Source organism: Anneissia japonica, unplaced genomic scaffold, assembly GCF_011630105.1.
Source record: "Anneissia japonica isolate Jap-2015-1 unplaced genomic scaffold, ASM1163010v1 scaffold3334_len1275209_cov185, whole genome shotgun sequence".
Classification (NCBI taxonomy): Eukaryota; Metazoa; Echinodermata; class Crinoidea; order Comatulida; family Comatulidae; genus Anneissia; species Anneissia japonica.
Genome location: NW_022738561.1, coordinates 393265 through 413825, shown reverse-complemented (window position 1 = coordinate 413825; position 20561 = coordinate 393265). Strand labels below are relative to the sequence as shown.

The following is a 20561-nucleotide window of genomic DNA, read 5'->3' as shown; positions in this document are numbered from 1 at the left end:
AAAATAAGCCACAGGATTTCAAATTTCATGGGAAACTACTTCTGGTTTCCGTGCCCTGTGATCATGGCAAACTATCGGAAACTGCTTTTAGTGTTCATGGAAAAGTCAAATTTTCACCTATACGCATGCGCAGTTTAATTTTCATCACAATATTATTAAATGCACAAGCGTATTGGTAAAATTTCTTGATTCGCGCGAATAAATTCATCTAGTGGAAAACGGCCTTCTTTAGGCCTAGACTTAGGTTTGGGCTTAGGCTTAGACAAAATTGACCATTACAAAACATTTGGAAAAATAAAATTAACTTTAACGCCCGTTAATAAATAACAAAATAAATCATTTAATCAATCAACGCAAAAACATTGTCGACAAGGATAAAAATGTTTATTATTTATATTATCAACCTGCAGCGGAGGTGAAGTCGAGACTGTTGACAGCGGTGATGGTCATCAAAATCAAGATCAACGATCATAAACCACTTACTTGTGTTTCAATTGGTCTCCACTACTAAAATCACCACTGAAATACCAATTTTGAAAGTTTTAAGCGAAACATTCCCTCCTGAGGTCGTGGTCTTTCTTTTTTGGGAGGAGCCATTTAGGTAATTAAATATTAAGTTATGTGGTGTTTCAAACTGTCGTCGCATTCATGGGTAATTCCATTCTATTGAAGACGTCTAAAAAAGACTACTATTACTAGTAGAGCAGGCAGTAGAGAGGGCGCGATCTTTTGTTATGCTTTTTTTTTCATTCTAGTGCTGACGCCATTTTTTCACGATACGATCGGATCGAAGACCTCTGTCCATGATAGACCTATGATTTGCCGTTCAGAATTAAAATTATTTGGCTAACACTTTTCCACTGAATTTATGATTGTGGTGAGTGTTTGAGACTTGAAAAATGATTTTTTGTTTTTTTCGTGACTTGCTGGTCAAGGTAGCCACACGGTAGCGGAAACGATGATCCATTCCTTAGCTTTTGTGTAATCTTGCTAACAGACAGACAATGGTGAATACATAACCTTCTTTGATGGAGGTTGTACAGCAAAGTACAAATTTCAGACTTTTAAAATAAAACTAAATACAGGAATACAAATTACGAACTATTAACATATTAATACTATAAAACTTTCTGCCAAAATTTTACATTCTAGATTACAGTTTTTATTTATTGTATTGTCTAACATTGCTCTACAGTTAATATATTCTTAAAATAGTGAATGTCTGAAATAAAAAAATGTATCATTATATATGTTTTTTAATGTATTCAAATTCAACGGACCATCAATGACCAGAAATGCATACCATTCATTTCATATATACCATCTCCTCAGGGCAATTTTTATCTTATATTGATAGACAATTTATGAGATGAATGGATTATGATTTACATTAACAAATAACGGTGGAAAAAATATGAAATGATTAGAGTAACAGTTGACATAATCTTACCCTCGGGAAGATTGACTAGACGGTTGTGACGGACGTTCAAATGCCTTAGCGATTTTAAGTTTGCTATACTGGATGGGAGTGTCGATATCTCATTACAACTTGCATCCTACAAGGGGAAAATGGATAAGATTAAAGAAAGGGAACATATTAAATATGTAAATTGACCATCATAACATAAATTTGAATGCATATTATATAAACACATTGGATAATGGCACTAAGGTTTTATTCTGAACAGCTGAAAGATATAAGTATGCACAAGGTCAAACCCAATGGCAACAAAGGGTTAAGGTTTAAGGGGCAAAGGGCAATCAATGCCTAGCAGATTTGTAAATTTTGATATGTCAGTTTTTGGTTCCTATTAAGAAATAGGAACCAATGCAATCCAAGTGGTGTACAGTATACAAATGCATACCTACAGATTTATGTCATGCTGATGTCATCAGAGTTTGTAAACAGGCAAATCAAACACTTGTACTTATAAATTTGTGTATACTGTACATGTATCAAAAGTCCAGTAGGTGTGTTCTACTGTTTGAAAACATTTTTGGATAAACATAATATATCAGTATATTGTGACATTATACACCCCCCTATCCCTCCACCCAAGACCCAGAAATCTACTACTGGATTAATAGAAAAACCAATGCATAAGACTCAGAGGATCCACTAATTAGTCTTAAATAAAACAAAAAGACACTAACTCCGAAAAGAGATAGTGCATATGCTTCCCACAAAAAAAAACAAAAAAAAATGTGTAAGTACTACCGTTGTGGTTTGCCAAAAATTTAGTTTTTCTTCAAGTTGGAATGGATCCACCAGAGAGTGGTTTATCTTTACATTAATATCAAGGTCATTGAGCCAAAAATCCACAGAACACTTTACTCAGCTTCCTGGGGAAGTATTCTATAATATTGCAACTAAGTCTTATTGGAATCCCAAATATTAGGTTACAGGTAGCAATTAACCCATAACTAGCAATGTCACTGCTTGGTGACTAGCTAAGAAAGGTACTGAATGGTCCACAATGACAGTGTTTGAAGTGAACCCGAGGAACAGGATAGCCTACAACTTTTCTAAAAGATGCACAGGGTTCCCTAGAGTACTCATAAGCAACATACACAGGTTATTTCACCTGAAAATACTTGGGTTCTACAAACTGAGCCACCAGCAAGAAGGGACCTGAACCAGAGCCAATGTTAAGGCATCCAGTGGTGTATCTGGAGGGGGTGGGAGAAGGGGAAGGGAAAAGTGTGGGGGTAAAAAATTACGCTCAACTACTTAAAAATTTACCTCAGGTTGTGAGCTACTTCGCAACTCTTAATCATTGAGCTCCCACTTCACCTTTGCACCCCTCTCCCCAACTTCGCCTTGGCACCCCACTCCAATCAGCTCCCCATCCCACATTTCAAGACCAATAGATACACCATTAGGCATAGCTTGCAGTGCCCCGCTTTACTGCTTGAACACACAACTTGCTTAAAGTTATTACAAAAACATTTTTTTCTTACCAAATTTGATAGTTCACTTAGTTGTCCAATATGCTCCGGCAATGAAACAAGTTTATTATTGCTAACGTTTAAAACTTCTAAGAACAATTCGCATAATCCACTTGGTAAAATTGTCAGCTGATTACGACTATAGAAACACAAACAAAATGAGACAAAAGATAAATTATTCAAGTAGGACAATCAAACAACCAATTTGTACTCCATAAGGAAACTTTAGGCATATACTGTAATGGGGCCCCACCTATTGTCCAATGCCACAACGAGGTCGTCAGATCAAAAATTTTAAAAATAATAATTTGCCTATCCAATTAATGTTATTTTGATTGTCAATCTTTAATATTCTGGTCTAAAAGCACAATTTGGATTATGCAATACAAAGCCATAAAGACTCTCCGCGTGAGCCTACAGGGATCTTGTTCATTTGGGGACCACCACTGAGACCCTAGTCGGACCCCTTGCAAATTTTTTGGAGCTGAGGCCTTAGTCAGCCCCTTGGTTCAGACCCTCTGTCGGACATGTCGGACCCCTTGCAAATTTCTGGAGGCAACGCTAAATGTAATTTTTATATATCTTCTCAGTGAATTTCAGTTGAGTAAATGGTAAATGCATGACTAAAATCCAGGTTACACAAATCATACTACTAAGTATATATATAAAAAAAAATCAATAAACCTAAAAAGCCGACTCTACATATTAATTATTAATATTCTTTCTCAATCATACATCAGCAGCAACAAACAAAGTGCTTTTGTTTTTCGCTAAATTAAAAGCAATCAATTTGGTATTCCATTAGCTAATGGAACTTTCCGCTAAGTCCCACCCCTTCGATATTGTTGCTACTGTGTGTTTGTGGAAAAACACGTGTGGTTGCTGGACAAGTGCACATTTCTGGCACTGTTCTGATTCGTCAGTTGTTAAGTTTGACTGACACTCTGGAACAGTCAACAACTAAAAACAATGTAAGCAAGAAATACTTAGAAAGCAAAAGTAATTTCTGAATGAATATTCAGAATGAAAATATTGATTGCATGTAAATGTTTTATTACTTTTACTTTGTTTTATTACTAGCTATAAAACTTCAAAAGAAAGTTAACAATTCATTTTTAAACTATCATCTGTGGAAATACTGTACATTTGGCCTACAATTATTGAAAGTTAATTTTAAATTCAATCTTTTATTGTTATTGAAATTGGATAATTTTTCTATCAAATAGTATTATTATTACAGAAATACACGGGAAACATCATAAAAGAAAAAAAGGTTGGTACTGTAGATATGAAGGGAATGTTTAAATCATATGAAAATGCTCAACTACCCTGTACATGTGTTTCCACTAAAAATTAACCCAAAACACTGGTTCTCAGCCAGTAGTTCATAGGGCATAAGATGACTTTTTTGGGTTTAAAAATGACACTTAAAAGCCTACAGTATGCCACAACAACTTATTCAGTAATGTAATGTAATTAGATTTATATAGCGCTTTACTGTATATCAAAGTCTTAAAACGCTTGAGGTGTACAGTTAACTAGCTTGTACAGAACGATGTCTGAACTACCCGGTAAATGAGTACCAGCTAGTCTAGTCTGTCCACAAAAAGGGCGGTGTGAACCAGTACACCGGGATAACCCCCTACTTGACTCTCTCGAAATATGTACTGGGTTCTTTAAAGTGCACATGAGCAAAAATTGTGTACACTGGCCCTGGGCCTACAGTTTATAGTCAATTTGAGAAGACTTGTTCCGCCGCCAGGACCATAAGCGAGCTTGCCGTTTGAAGCAGCGCCGATATTATGGCTGTATGTTGTGAAATCCCTGCCTTAACCATTCACTCGCCAGTGAACCCCATAGTAAACAGAATCTTAATATGAATTAATAAACTTTGTGATACACATGAATCTTTAATTTTCTTCACTATATAATAGCCTTTTCGCTATCTCTTCCTTATCTATTTTCCTGGAACTGTACAGTAATTTGATTCCTTTTAAATTTTCGAAAATGATATTAAAGTGTTCTTAGCATGAAAACTTCTCAAATATCTAGTCCCATTTTGACACTTAATGCTATATTTATTCTTATATTGTTATTGATGTTGATGATTTGCCCTTGATGGCTTGAATTTGCAAATAAAACTGAAATTAAGAGGAAAAATAGAAATTTATTAGGATATTTTCAAGACTAAATTAAACTACTAATAGTCTATCATCCTAGAGCACTACGTATAAACAAATTTGTATCCTTCCTGTCCCTGAATTTCAATGCCTTCCTTTTATCAGCTATATAGTGATGCCTACCCTGTAATTCAGAACTGAATTGTATCATCAAAAGTGTGAATAAATGTTTTGAAAGCAGGCTTGTATTAACATATAAAGATTGTCTAAAAGCAAATGTTATTCTAATGATATTAACAATATATGGTTTATATTTATATAGCGCCTTCCACGGTCGAAACCGTCTCAAGGCGCTTGAAAAATATATGTGAATAATGTATGGAAATAAATTTGACCGGAAATAACCTAAACTAACCAAACAGAATAACCGACAAAACAGATAAAAAATAAAAAATAGAATCACACATCATCACACCGTTTCACTGACCGACCAAGGCCGGTCAGCTAGTGATTTCACAGGTGTCATAATGATGTAACTAAATATAAATAAACAAACATTATAATAATATTGGTAATACAAATGGTAAATAAATAACAAATATTAAACAGTTAACAACGGTGGCAATACTGAAAAAAACAATGACTAAATAAAACAAAACAACAAAATTAGTAACAAATAATAATAACACTCTCATAACAATAACTACTAATTATGAGTAATAAATTAAAACTAGAGGGCTAATAGTCCAAACCTCACAGGCACTCACCAAAGTTAAGGTCGATTGCAAGGCAATTAAAAGTGAAATCATTCACTATGAAATGTTGTAATGTACAAGATGATACTATGTGGTTAACTATAATTACTTAGAAGTGTAATCTGCTAAACTTTCATTTTTTATTTTTATTTTATAAGGAAATATAATAACAATAATAACAGCACTGTAGTATTTTGATCTCTCTTTATGACACTTGTGGCCCAGGTCACAGGTCACTGGGCACTTATCCAACCTGTCTATTCTCTTGATGAAACTGTCCAATGGTAAAAGGTCAGGAGTTTTGTAGCTTACCACAACCAATGTTATAGTAATTCTTGAGATGCCACCATTTTACCAACACATCCTCTATTAAATAGTAAATATGTTGCAGTTCTTTATTTTTACCATGCCGTACCCGGCAGCACCTTTTTGTACAGTATATCCGTGGGACACGGTGGATATTTCGAAAGTATCAAATGTTTGTAGGGAGGAAAGTATACTTTTTACATAAAAATGTAAAAAATAAAAAAAACAAATAAACAAAAATCCATTGCACTACATTTAAAGACAGGTTGAATGCCACAGTATTCCATGTTATGAATAAAATGTTTGAGAATACAATGAGAAGAAAGAGAACGAAAGATATCAGAGGTCAAAAGGCATTACAGGTCAATGTTCCTTACCTTAAATTGAGAAACCTTAGAGAGCGTAACTGGTTTACTTTATCTGGAATGCTCTTCAAAACATTCTTGTAACAATTTAGATTCTCTAACGAGAAAAATTCACATAATTCTTCTGGAAATTCTATAAATCTATTTTTTGATAAGTCTGAAAAAAAAAACCAAAGAAAACATTATGACATACAGTAGATACATTTTAAGTTGAAATTATGATGACAATTATATTATTATCAAAACTCCCTAGGCTGGGGCAAGCCCTTTGACTGAACAATTCAAACAACTATCATTATCAACAGGCCCGTAGGTAGGGGGAATTTTCATGGTTTGGGCAAATCCCCCTCTTTTCTGGTGAACCTCCACATATCCCCCTCCCCATAATGCAATTGAGACCCACCCAGACTCAGTCAGACAGATAGAATACAAACAAGTAGGCATAAATAAACCAAAAGAATAAATAACAGACACATGTTATTAACACTTGAAACAGCGGAATGGAACTTCTGAAATTTTCAGACAATATAATAATCATCTTGAATCTTGAGAATCGCATGACTGGAGTTTGATTAGTGATAAAGTTTCCATTATTAGCGGAAAGAGAAGGGCGCCGCATACGTCTGGATTTACTTAGGAAGAGATGTATGTCAAGGTAAACTAAAGCCGCAATCGCACTGGATTTAAAATAGGGAAATTTTTACCGAGACTGTGGGTAACATTCCAATGGGTAAACTTCCTGTCGTTCGCACTGGGATTTATCGACGTGGTTAGTTTTACCACAGGCCATGGTGAAACTAACCATTCGTACACATTCAACTATTGGGGGCGCTAAATCGTGACGTTCACTTCCGGTATGTGTGGCAAAACAATTAACGAAAGCGACGGTTCTCCTTGTTGTGACAGTGTTTCTTTGGACTAGGCCCACATCATGTTGTATTTGTTGATAACCGCGATGGATTGTCTCACCAAGACCTAGCACATTTATTAATGCTCCATATAAATCGGCCATTGAAACAAACCGAGTAAGTTAAAAAAATGACAAAATTACTCAAAATCAAGACACTAGCAAACACGCGCGAAATTAATCAAGATGTTTGTGTGTGACGTTTTATTCCAGGTCACAGCTCATGCCCAATTGCCTGACAGCCTGAGGAAGGTCATTCACTGTGATGACTTGGGAAGTTTACCCGACTCGCGCTGTTCGCATTGGACTTTCCTGCCAGGTAAAACTAACCTGGTCAGTTTTCCTGGGCAAGCGGGACTCGGTTAAATTAACCACGCGGCTTGGGTATGTTTCCTGTCAGGTAAACTTCCTGTGCTGTTCGCACTGGACTAATTATGGTAAAACTAGCCAACGTGTTGGTTAGTTTTACCAAAAAAAGTCCAGTGCGATTGTGGCTTTACATTAATAAAAAGAAAAGTGCACCGCATACGTCTGGACCAATTTCCACCGCATTTTTGATATGCGAGTGCTCTATTTTTTGTTTCTAGTATCTGTATTTATATTAACTAAATTACTAGTACTACAGCTCATGTAAATTGCTTCCATCCAAGACCTCCAAGCACTGAAGAAACAAGACTATATATATCCATATATTTTCATTCTTTTCTATCATGATGCAAGAACCAGGTCAATAAATGAACTCGAAAAGGCATTAAGAGTGACAGAGAGGGCAATAGAAAGAATCAGGAGTTGCCAATCAAAAATGATAAGGAATTTATATGGGCTAGAATGAATGATGGGATTGAGCCACAGTTGAGCATAGTAAGGTGGAAATGAACCAGTAGGATAACTAATAGGATTAATATTATGTAGTCTTACAGTACTGTACATGTAGATTAGGATAGGGAATGGTTGATGTTAGATAGGGAATACATAAAGGCAAGGCTTTCCATACCTTGTTTCGGAGGCGATGATAAATCAACCTTAATTGTTTTTCCAAATGTTTTGTAAACAGCCCAGCGCGAAATTCAATAGGTTACGGCCCAGGTGTGGTTGCAACCGTATTCCGTTTATTTCACCGGGTAATCGCGCTAAGCACCCAGCGGGTGGTCGACCGTTCGACATTTCGCCTGATCACACAATGAACGACGAAATCTAAATTTAGTAGCATAGCTACGCGTTCGATTTGTAGATTTACCATTATTCGGAGAAATAAACTTGAATAATCTAGCCTACGTTTTTAAAGCAGCCATTATAAGTTATTGAGCTACATTATCGTTCCACCGCGCCGCGCTGTGTGTATGTGGGCCGGTTAATAGCAGCAGTAGCAAGTAAACAAAGAACGGGGTGTTGACCATGGGATAAGTTGAAATTTACTTCCGGAGTAGTTTTCGTCACACGTATTTACTGTGGGCTAAAACTTGCTCGAACGGTCGACCACCCGCTGAGTGCTTAGCGCGATTACCCGGTGAAATAAACGGAATACGGTTGCCGTTTTTTTGCGCGAACGGGCCCTATGTCAACACTGCTTTTACTATGCCTACTTTATTATATTATTAACCTTGCTCTCAATTCCACTGCAGACAACCACATGAGTACATCCTGTCTGATACACTGTAGTAAGTATTTGACCATGATGAAATATGGCACTGAACTTGTTCACTGCACAAACAAATATTGTACTTTTTAAAAAAGAAATTAAATTCTATACTATATTGGGAGAATCTAGATGACAGTGTTATTGGAAAGAGGCCATTATTAGTCATAGGAATTCAGTGGGCCAAGATTAAATTTTACAAACATTTTTGGAGAACTTAAATCTATTTTATAAGGCACTTTACATTCTAACTATTTATTACATTCACATTTCTTATAAGAACCAGTAAACTTTGCCCAGACTCAGTGTTCTTATTTATTTTGCCGATTTCAGGCTCAAAATGTTCTTATTTCGTTCTTATTTTACACACTTTTCAAAGACAGAAAATTATTTTACAGAAGTACATTAACTATACCATAGGCCTACTGTATTATAGAGGGTTACTTAGTTGCACATACACATAAGGTACAGATAATATTCGTTGATTTTTCTTTTTTCTTTTAAAATAAAAATCTCATTTGACTTTTACCTTAGCCTCAATTTGTTCATATTTTTTTTTCAAGCAATTTCAACCATCAGTGTTCTTATGAAAAGGAAGTTTTATTGACTATTAATGCTGTATTCATACATTATACAATACTGTATACGAGAAACTTCTTTCCAGATGTATTTACTATTAATGCAATAAAAATAAACAAAACTTGACAGTACCTGGATGAATACAGTAACAATATTCATAAATGTAAATAAGTTGGCAGAGTATAAATAACCGGTTTTGATTTTTGCTATTAATTTAAAAACCTGAAAGTATGATGGTTTATTTTGAATGACATCTGCAGAAAACTCTGAATACGATATAGTAGTAGTAGTAGTAGAAGTAGTAGTAGTTGTAGTAGTAGTATTAGTAAAGGTCAAAACCTAAAGCTCTGTTTTCACACACTGCAACAAAAATAGTGTTTTTACCTGGAGATGCAAGGCACTATCAACAATTAACTACTAAAGGAAAAGTATAGGCCTATGTAGAAAGAAAATCATTTGCATTTCCAATGATTCATAAAAAATAAGCCATTCATAAGACTACCAACTGGACATGTGTTGACAACTTCTATCCTACAGTGATTTCAGAATCCTTGCATGTAAGCACATTTTCTGTTGATAACAGTAAGAGAAACTTGATATTTTTACTTGAGGGAAGCAAGTTGAAATAGTATTAAGAGGAAGAGGTACACCATAGCCAAGAATGGATTATTTAGATATAGTTGAAACCAAGAGTATACTGTAAATAATTTTTTTAATGAATAGGAGAGGAAAATTAGTGGAGAGGGAAAGGGGAGCAGGCATGAGGGAATTTCATAGATTTTCACTTGTCCCCGGACAAGTACCTTGGAAAAATGCACTTGTCCTGAAGACAATTTTACTTGTCCCAATTTTATTGCGCAATAATCATAAAAAAATAACACAAAAGTAAAAACAAAGCTTTCCAATACTATAGGGAGGTGTCCTATCATTTTACAGCACAGGCCAGTGGGTTAAAGCCCAGGTGGAGGTGCAAGCCAAGACAAACTGGACAATTTTGGGCCACTTTAAGCTATTCTGGGATTTAGAACAAATTATTAAATAAAATCAAAAGGTAATATATTTCCAGTTTCGGTCCAATGTGGTATACGAATGAGGCTATTATCTGACAAAGGTTAGTTTCTCTTTCCATGGTGGAGCTGTTACTGCAGACAGTGTTTAAACAGCATGGTCACTGTGACAAATGAAATTATGCCATTGGCTATGAGTAAAATTATGCTACAGAATGCTACGCCTCAAATAGTAGATAAATACAGGACTGCTGTGGACTTGATGAACATTTTGGTACTCAGATACACAGCAGTTGGTTATGCACTATAAAAATGGATTTAACACATTCGCTGCCACACCTCTTTACCTAATTGTTTTTTTAGTTGGGGTGAGAAAATTTGAAGAATAGACACCTCTAAATGGCACTCACAAGACATTTTTTACAATTTAATTTTCTATATGTAACAAAATTTACAGTAATTCTAAATTATGCTAGATTACACTATGTTTTCATGAAAATATGCATAGAGCTTAATGCCACATGGATCCTAATTATGCCAAAAAAAGCATAACTACTGTATGCCACAAACTACAGTATGTTTTTGAATGACATGGATGTGTAAGATGAGCTAGCAACATAAATGGCTGGTAACACTTGACATTCAACCTCAGACAAGAAGAGATAAACATAATGATGATGTCATACCAGGAAGCTGAATGATATTATCTGCATACTAAATGCTATCTCTGTATACTTAGTCTAATTTATAAAGATTTATAGGTGTCATGTAAAAAATGTAATTTCCTTTTGGAAACAAAGTTTACCAACTAGTTTCTAGGTCAAAGTTGAAATACACCATTTGTTGTTGAATATTTTGTTTTGTATCTAAGTAGTAGTAGACCTGATGTTGGCATCGCTGATGATGAAAAGAGACCACAGTTTATATTTTTTTTAAATTACAGTTCGAAACCATCTTTGAGTCCTGAAAATGTGGGCGGAGGGGGGTGGTCTCAGGGTTGTCTCCAATTTGAAGGTTAGCTTGTGTTAATGAAGATTGTTATTTGGAGTTGGAAGTTTAAAAAAAGCGGTATCAAATAATTTCAATTCGAAGGGTTACAAATTTAGCACTGTAATGAAATACTGTACTTCATCATATCCAACAGTGCAAGCTAGGGCATCTAAGCATGACTGGTTGAGAATGGTCAGGGTGTGATGACATAGCAATGGTACAGTAATACCATGATTAATAACAAGACACTACGGTATCTATTACTGTCCGCGCGTAATGAAATTTCTAAAATGTAAATATGCAGATACTGAAAATGGTAGCACTTAAGTAAGTGAAATCATCCTGCAACCAGTTGCTTTCATAAAGTATATAAATAGATTTTTATGAATTACTTTCCATAATATCAAAACAATTAAATATTATTACATGATATTAGCCTTATAAAAATTCATTACTTTTATTAAATTATTTATTCAAAAGCTAAAAATCACAAAAAAGAAGTACACACTGCAAGATTAGAGTTAGCCTACAATATGTAATCCATTGCCACTATAACCAATTTTGATAACTACCTGTAATTTCCAATAAAAATTACTTTAAATATGAATTAATAAATTCAAGATCTATTAAAAATGTAGTAATCGCAGGCTCAGCCATGATTTGAATAAGGAAGAACTCACAGTGTCAGGGGTTGAATTTCCATAAAATGATACTACCGCAATATATATTTTAATAACATGGTGGATTATAATTATTTGCGACTACCAATATTGTAAATAAATTATGTACATAATTGAAATACCATAAAATCTATGACAAGTAAAATGCTTATTGACAAATTATTCCCACAATAGCTGGCTGGTCGTTATTATCTTTTAGCAAAAGGTCTTGACTTTTGGTCGTGGGCGAGTTGCAATCTTTGTCTACAATTTCCATGCCTATAGTGTTATCATATCATCATTTATTTCACCAGTCAAAAAAAAAATAAATAAATTATGGCAGACTGGCTGAATTAAACAAAAGCAACACAATGTTACTGTCAAAGGGCTCTCCTGAAGCATACAGTATAAAAATATAAATAAACCACCTCAAGTTTTGTTAACAATTTTATTTAAAAGTTACGAAGGATAATTACTTATTTAGAGTGCATAAATACATAAAAATATATTTTAAAATTAATTAACAACAAAATGGTAGAAATAACAAGCAATATAAGATTATTACAAGAGGATAAAACTTTTAAAATGTAGTTTTAGATTATTTAAAAATGGATAAGTTAAAAATATGTTCATTCATGAGATCCACTGGCAGCCTGAGCCAAATCCTTGGAAAACAGTTGAAGACAAAGAAATAATATGAGCATTGGTTCAAGTAAAATTATTGTTTTATGGCGAGACATTTTTTATACATTGTTTAGCAAACCCGCCGCAAGCCAATAATGATTTAGAATAAAAATACAATTATATTTTTGGCCCGTTAGCGCACCGCACCCACCACCACGAAAAAATGGAAATTTCACAAAAAAAAAAAGATTTTCTTAATTTTTATTATGCCTACCACTGTCTTGAAATCTTGTATGTAAAATTCTTCCTAATTATATAAATTTTATCCCATTACTACACTGTTACATTTACCAATAAAATTTTATTTTTATTTTCTCCTCCATCTGGATGTCTTTGGCGAAACTATTTTAATTTTGTTTCCGCCCCCCCCACCCCCATGACGATGTTTTAAAAAATAAGTATTGGCTATTATAGTATACCATCTTTCGTAGGAATTTGTAGAAATTTAATTTAAGCATAAAAAATAATTAAGGAATATTTTGTTCATTTAAGCCACTTTGGCGTACTGTAGTTTCATTCAATAAGGTGTTAAACTGTTAAATGCTGGTTTACGATGAACAGGAAATCGAGCAGGGGTCTACATAAGCAATGGAAGGTCATTTCCACGGCAATAGCTAAAGGATGCTGTGAGAAATCCAACCCCTGGATGTATACATTTTTCAACAGGTATGGAATTATGCATGCACACTTGAATTAATTAATGATGATTCAAGCTGTGGGTCGAAAGAGTGATAATGGCGTTTGTTAAAAAAATAAATAGCGCTTTTTAATGGATCAAAGAACCTATTAAAGCGCTGAAAATGCTATTTATGTTCTCTACAACCGTAAAAAATGTGCGTGTAACATCCCCGGCACATTTTTTAAACAATGTTATTCTTCCATATTATTACGTGGGCTTTTTCCATCCTTTACAGATACACAATCCATACCTTTTCAATTAGACTGCAATCTGCAGATTGTTCCTTGGAGCCAAATGCTCATTAAAATTCTAAAACTAAATGAAGCTTCACATCGATTGGGACAAACAGGCATTCTCCATACTATGAATTGAGCTTGCTAATTCTAGTGATTGTTGTGTAGGTATATTAATTGATGAAACAAAATAGGATTAGCATAATAATAAAGCATTTAAATGAATTACTGTAGGGCAACAGGATGAATTGAAATGTTCACTTCCTTTCTCATTATACATGCTTTGAAATTATTAAAATATCTCCATCTTGGAAAGCAGAATGATTAAACAAAATTTTAAAATTATTTTTTACCTAACCTAGCTTAGTGAACATGGTTGTATCAAATGTATCTACAGTAGTACTTGAAAAAAAATGAAAATATTCATATTACAGATAAAGAAAAATTGCAATACTGTTTCAGGCCAACTTGAAAACGCCCAATTCATTTTTGTTTTTACAGAATGTGATGTTCCAATGTATACAGAAAAAAATTAAACATTTTCATCGAAAGATATTATTATTACTAGCATGTACAGGTACCCGTGTCTCCCCACAGTATTAAATGAGTGTGGAAAGGTCGCTAGGCATAGGCCTATAGTTGAATGTTATGGGAAGTTGAGGAGGCAATCATTGAGGATGTTACAGTTACCTTGTCAACCATTTTTCTAAAGGACCTCTTTATAGATAATGTTTTGCATGAGTGTCCACCTATAAACAGTCCTTTTTTATACATTGGAGTACAGACAGTACCCTCTTGAGCATGAAAATGCAACATATATAGTTGGGCATGAAATAAATATTATTATAGATTGAAGTAGGTGGATTAAGCCTATAACTAACAAAATAGGCTGTGGATATTGTTACGATGGGTTTATGTAAATTTGAGGTGTTACTTGGTGGCGCTGACTTGATCCTACTTCAGTTTTGCTATCTTAACACAACCTCATAAACCATTTATAGCCTTTTATTAGAATGGATGTGGGTTGTTTCGCCCTCGGGTGTTAAAGGCCATGGTGTTGAAAACACACTTTTCTTCCCAGTACTGTAGTATGCATAAAATAGCGTAAAATTTAATTTAACAAAAGCTAATATCCCAAAATCATCACATTCTTCGATAGTTTATCTTTAGAATATCTAACTACAGTATCTGTGAATAATAACTATAGTTTCATATAAAAATTGTCTGTCTAACGTATTTCTGTAAAGTGTTTGCTGTCACTTGTGTTATTGGCAGTGGGAGATCTAAGAATTTGAAATAGAGGCCCAGGCAAAATTATTAGGCCTGTAGCCTATATCATGCCTCGACCAGACACAGGGCTATACTTGTATTTTTACATGATCTATTTTTAAAACATCCCGGATTCATTGCTGATTCACACTACCCAATTTTCCTTCCACGATACCTAATTATAATTTCCAATGTAATTGTTTTTTTGAAGTGTGAAGAATTTGAATAAAGGAAGAAACTATTCAGTATTTAATGCAATGGGTACTCCGTTACTAGGACAGCTGGCAGCACTACTGCACACCATGAAAATACCTATCGGCTCATCAGTACTGGGCCAATCAAACAGATTATTTCGCAGTCTTTTGTAGATCGGAGCACTGCGGTACAGAACTGTAGGGATGCTGTAATTTTTTATGTAAAAAGTACTGCGCTGCGGTACACAACTGAGGGAATGCTTTAGTTTTAATGTGACGTAAACAACTTGCGAAACACGAGCATTAAGGTTAAGCTTACGCTAGCCATTCGCCAATGGCGGATTGAAATACTGTTTAGGCGAAGAAAAAATTTGCATCGTTCACCAAAATGGCGAAAGCAAATTTTTATGTACTGTAAACAAATTTAATCTTCGTCTAGGCTAAGGCTAGGCTCTTGGCTCTTCGTAAATAACTACCATCTCGAGCAGCGAAGATATCGCCTCGCTAAGCGACCCTATTTTCACCACATGTGCTGAACACATTTTACAGACACTGTCAAGTTCATGTGGAAAATCCCAGATAGATAAATCGTTCTGGGCATGCGCATGGACATGCATGGGCAGTTCTGAAGCAAACACTCAGGTATTGCCTGCACATGACACCCTGAAAGTATAGTTCCCACGCAAAAGAGAACACTAAAACGATATTTCTTCAGCGATTTCGTTGTTTAAAACATAGTTATTATACTACTTAAAAATAATACATGTATTCTGAAAATCGGAATTTCCTAATTCCGAACGTATTATTCGGTCCAAACAAAAAAAATCAACTTCTAAAACCAGACGATCAGTTTATGTAAACATTCGTAATAAGAAATAACAAGCAGCATAGGCCTACCAGATACCATGCAAACAAACTGTCATACATGGAAATTATAATAAATTGATTAAAATGACACGCCAGTAAATGTTAAATAAAATGAAAGTTAAACCTTCCAATTTCCACCAGACAAAACTCAAAGCATGTTTCTGCAGGTGATTCTTTTTAGTAACCTGAAATTTAATTCGGATTTGGACGTCGTTAGATTCGTCAGTGTAAATTACAAAATACATAGCCTCAGTCATGTTGCTATTTTAATATATGGAGGAAATTGGTAGAGAATGAAATTTAACTTAGTTAGATTTATGTATATTTGTTTCTAATATAAACTATTAGGGTTTCTTTATTTGTTTGAATAAATCTGTTTAATTTAATCTTCATCATCAATACACTGAGCTCGTTTTTTTGGCATTTTTTTTTTCTGTTTTCATCTTAAATATCTAGCCTAAAACAAAAATGATAAGATAAAAAATATACATTATTTCCAAAGACAAACCATTACAAATTTATGATAATGCATCACTGATGATTATTCCATGAGGTATAAAATTCAATTTTATATACCTCCATGGTTATTCAATCAAAACTATCTGCAGATTTATTTACTTTAATCTGTCTTTTGTGTGATTACACTTTCAGTGACGCAGGACTGGTATCACAGGTAAAAAGAATAAAAGAAAAGCAACTAATGAGTAAAAACAATATGTACATAAATATAAAACTACTATATCGAAAACTACTTTACTTAAAACTTACTAAATTTAAACAAAATTGAAAAGGAAAAGGCAAAAAGAAATATCTGTTAAATTTTGATTCAATATTTTGTCTGAAAAAGAGTGATTAAATAGTGTTAAATTATATCGTTTCAATGATTTTTACACGACTGTATAGAAAGTTCATTAAATATTGTTTTAATTTCATTTGGAAGGCTGTTTCATGCTTTGGTTGCACAATATAAAAAAATCGTACTAATGTTGAGGGTAATGCTAATTAATTCTCTTATCTTTCCTGTCATGGTCCTCAAGATTACTTAACTTTATTTACAAAGAATAGTAGTTTAATGCTTTAAATCATGTTTAGGGTCTATTAAGAACTAGACTACTATGTAGTAGTATGTCTACTAACACTAAGTCAAGTCTGAACCCAGGGTGGCTTAGGTTAAACAATTCTCAAACCAACTGAGGCACAGAAAAGGTGAAACCCCCTCCCAACCCATAGGGACGAAGCACCAAAGTTTCAGTGAATAGGGCATAATTAAGGCTGATAAAACGATAAATTCGAACTGAATAAGAACTACTGTAGTTTCATGCTCTGGATTTTAAGAAACTGATAATTGTACAATTAATCTGTGTCAATAAGTGATGGGACCATTTACCTGTAATCTTAGTACCAGAGTTAAGACATGGCTCCTTATTTTTAGACAAAGCATAAATTGTGAATTACTGACTGAAAAATGATGTTTACAAGATACTGCATTGATTGATGGGGCAGCACATCCAAATGAACAATTTGTATTAACAAATCTATGGCTGTATACTCAAGGAATAAATGTCTACGATAAAGAACCAAGTGTAGTATCAATCTTGTTTGCCCGAAATCTCAAACTGTTGCCTATTTTTTCCATTAGTTGATGTCTGTCAGTTTGAGTCAGCGTCTCTGAAGAAATGGGCGTTCTGACAATACCAATCTAACTTCCAATGTTTTGCTTGTAAATGACAGCTTAATTTTTCCAGTTATACATACCAAAACAGCCATGAAAATTGGCCCACACAAGACTGAGCAAACTGGCCTATAGACAATCATCGAATAATACTGCTTAAAAAAAATATTCAGATGACACCTCTCAGATTTAAAAATTAAAAATAGAACCAGGCAATTTCACACAGTTGGCAGATATTGACAAGATTTTTGGGCCTAATAAAAATATGATTATCCATATCAATATATTAATGAGAATGAAAATTATAAATAAATAAAATAATTATACTTTTTATTGTAATTAATAAGTTTTTATATTAAACTACGTTAATAAAAAATTCAAATGGAGGTTCAATGATTGGTTACCAAACCAAATAATTATCTAAGCCAATGCTAGCCCACATGATTTGATCCTAAGAGGGCGAAATACTAAAAACAGGCCGACTACAAAGTAGGCCTAGGGCCACTGTTGAGTGTGTTGTTATGATAGGTTAGTTTAGGCCATGGTCATCATACCCAGTCAACAATTCATAAACTGAATATTTTGAATCTAATCTAAATTCTACAGAAGTGAAACGGTATAAAATGTTGTGAGAATAATAATCCCGTAGTAGGTATATTATTCTTTGGGGTCTAAACTTCAGTTCAAAAAATAACATGGCTCTGACTTCCGCATTTCAAGAAGTAGGCTAGGCCACTGAGTGTCATGTTTCTGTGTAGTCCCCACAATCATCAGCGAAGTGACTGTACGTGGTTGAAAAACTTACCGACATCGACCGTGTCTCTTAAGTCATATTTATCAGCAACTTTAGGAAAGTCCCTTATTTTTCTACTACTCAAATTCAATCGGCCAGACCTATGGGCATCGTCGAGAACTTTTTCTAAAGATCGAAGTTGAGCTCCAGACTGAGGAGAACTCAACTGAACGGCCATTTTCACACACAAATAAAACAGATCGAGTCTCTATCGTCGTTTCCCACCAGAGAGACGTCGATCGAGACGGCGCAGTCGCATAGATGAGATCTAATTGTGCCCCAGAGAAACGCATTTACCGATTGAGTTAACGCGCCAAGAAACGCATATCTTTATGTAAACGCATGAAAGAGTTTAGAGCCCTCTATAGCCACTTTTTAATTTATATTATACTATAATTGTTAGATTGTTACGGAGACCCTAAAGGAACATGGTTAAAGAAAATATTAAACTATTTCGAGGGAACGAAATAATATTTCGAGGGAACGAAATCATTTCGAGGTTTTGTAGAGGGTGTCTATAAAATGAAGACCATTGAAAATTTTAACAAAAGACGTCCAAATAATCTCGTAATTTTGATTTTGTGACAGCCTGGTGTATTATCAATAAAATAAAAGAGAAAAAATAGTGGTCTTCGTTTTTTGGGGTCTCCGGTATTCGGTCTTCGTTTTATAGACACCACTCTCTCGGCGGTAAGTAGAGCTCCTCGACAAAATGATTTGCTTAATTCTCCCAGGTAGAATCGAGTTGCTCCCCCTCCCGTAGACACCCCTCCCCTGAGTCCCGAAGGTCCAATCGAAGACCTATGTCTATTCTATTTGATGCCGGGAGGTGCAAAACTTATAAACCACACAGTCCGAGCCTGGATGATTTGTGAGAGGTGGCCCAGATCGTCCATGTGGTTCACATGTAAAGCATAATTATATTAAAAGTTTAGGCCTAATAAAACAGAAAACAATATAAGGGAAAAGCACTAGTTTTTTGAACAGACATTTTAAGCATGGATTCAGTGGCGTATTATCCAGAATTTAAGGAAGGGGTTGCTGGAAAGAGAGTCCGGACCACGTCAACGTCACAATGGTTGGACCACGTCAACGTCACAATGGTTGGATGTGCACATCTTTGTACCTCTCTGGATGCCCGGAAATAGAACTTAAATTACTTTTTTTAATTGTTTTTATTTTACAAATTGAGTCAAAAATGACGAATTAATAGGTTTCTTTTTAATTGTGACACAAATGTAATATAAAAAATATGGGAGGGTAGAAAGACGTCATATGACTTGAATTAATTTATAATTCCAGGGTTAATAATGGTTTACCGACAGCTACCATTCGCCGCGATTATAACAACAAGGAATTATACAATTTTATCTTTAAATTAATAGGTTTCTATTTAATTGTAACACAAATTTAAGCTTGAAACATTATTAGATTTATGGGTGTGGCGTCATCATCACCAGAATTACTGGCAATAAAATTTCCCCTAACCTAAAACAATTAATAAAAAGAATTATAAGTCATATTGTGACTCTTTATCCGAAATATAAAGCTGGATTGGTCACTTGGTTATAAGATTAAGCTTAGTCTAAATAGATAATCGCCACCATTTATATCTACGCGGCGTGTTGATACATGGGTTAAAAAAACGATTGCAATACCACTGGCAAAATGACGCGTCCTCCTGTCCGTGTTTCTATGTAGGGCGATTTCACAACCTTACGAAAACGATAACAAATACGAATACGTCATTATCATTATCGTCATTCGTGCCTAAAACGTTCTTGACAATATCCTGTACGAGTTGAATAAGATGCTTGATTCATGCAAAAGGCATGGATCGCCTGTGACAGATACAGTGGCGTATCTAGAAGTCTTGAATGGGGGGGGGGGCTAAAGG

General features: G+C 34.6%; 1 protein-coding gene across 9 annotated transcripts in view; it reads right to left on the bottom strand.

Annotated features, from left to right (window-relative positions):
- The window catches only part of LOC117117602 (DISP complex protein LRCH3-like), a 55766-nt gene extending 36821 nt beyond the window's left edge, over positions 1-18945 (bottom strand). For 6 of the 9 annotated variants that reach the window (XM_033261948.1, XM_033261949.1, XM_033261955.1 and 3 more), the window contains exons 1-4: positions 18677-18945; positions 6508-6652; positions 2962-3088; positions 1451-1556 (exon numbers count right to left, since the gene is read on the bottom strand). In XM_033261948.1, coding sequence (XP_033117839.1) covers positions 1451-1556; positions 2962-3088; positions 6508-6652; positions 18677-18842 — 544 coding nt within the window. In that variant the 5' untranslated portion in view covers positions 18843-18945. The remainder of the gene's footprint in view (positions 1-1450; positions 1557-2961; positions 3089-6507; positions 6653-18676) is intronic. The other 3 variants (XM_033261954.1, XM_033261952.1, XM_033261953.1) reach the window with 2 other exon arrangements.
- Positions 18946-20561: the final 1616 nt, after the last annotated feature.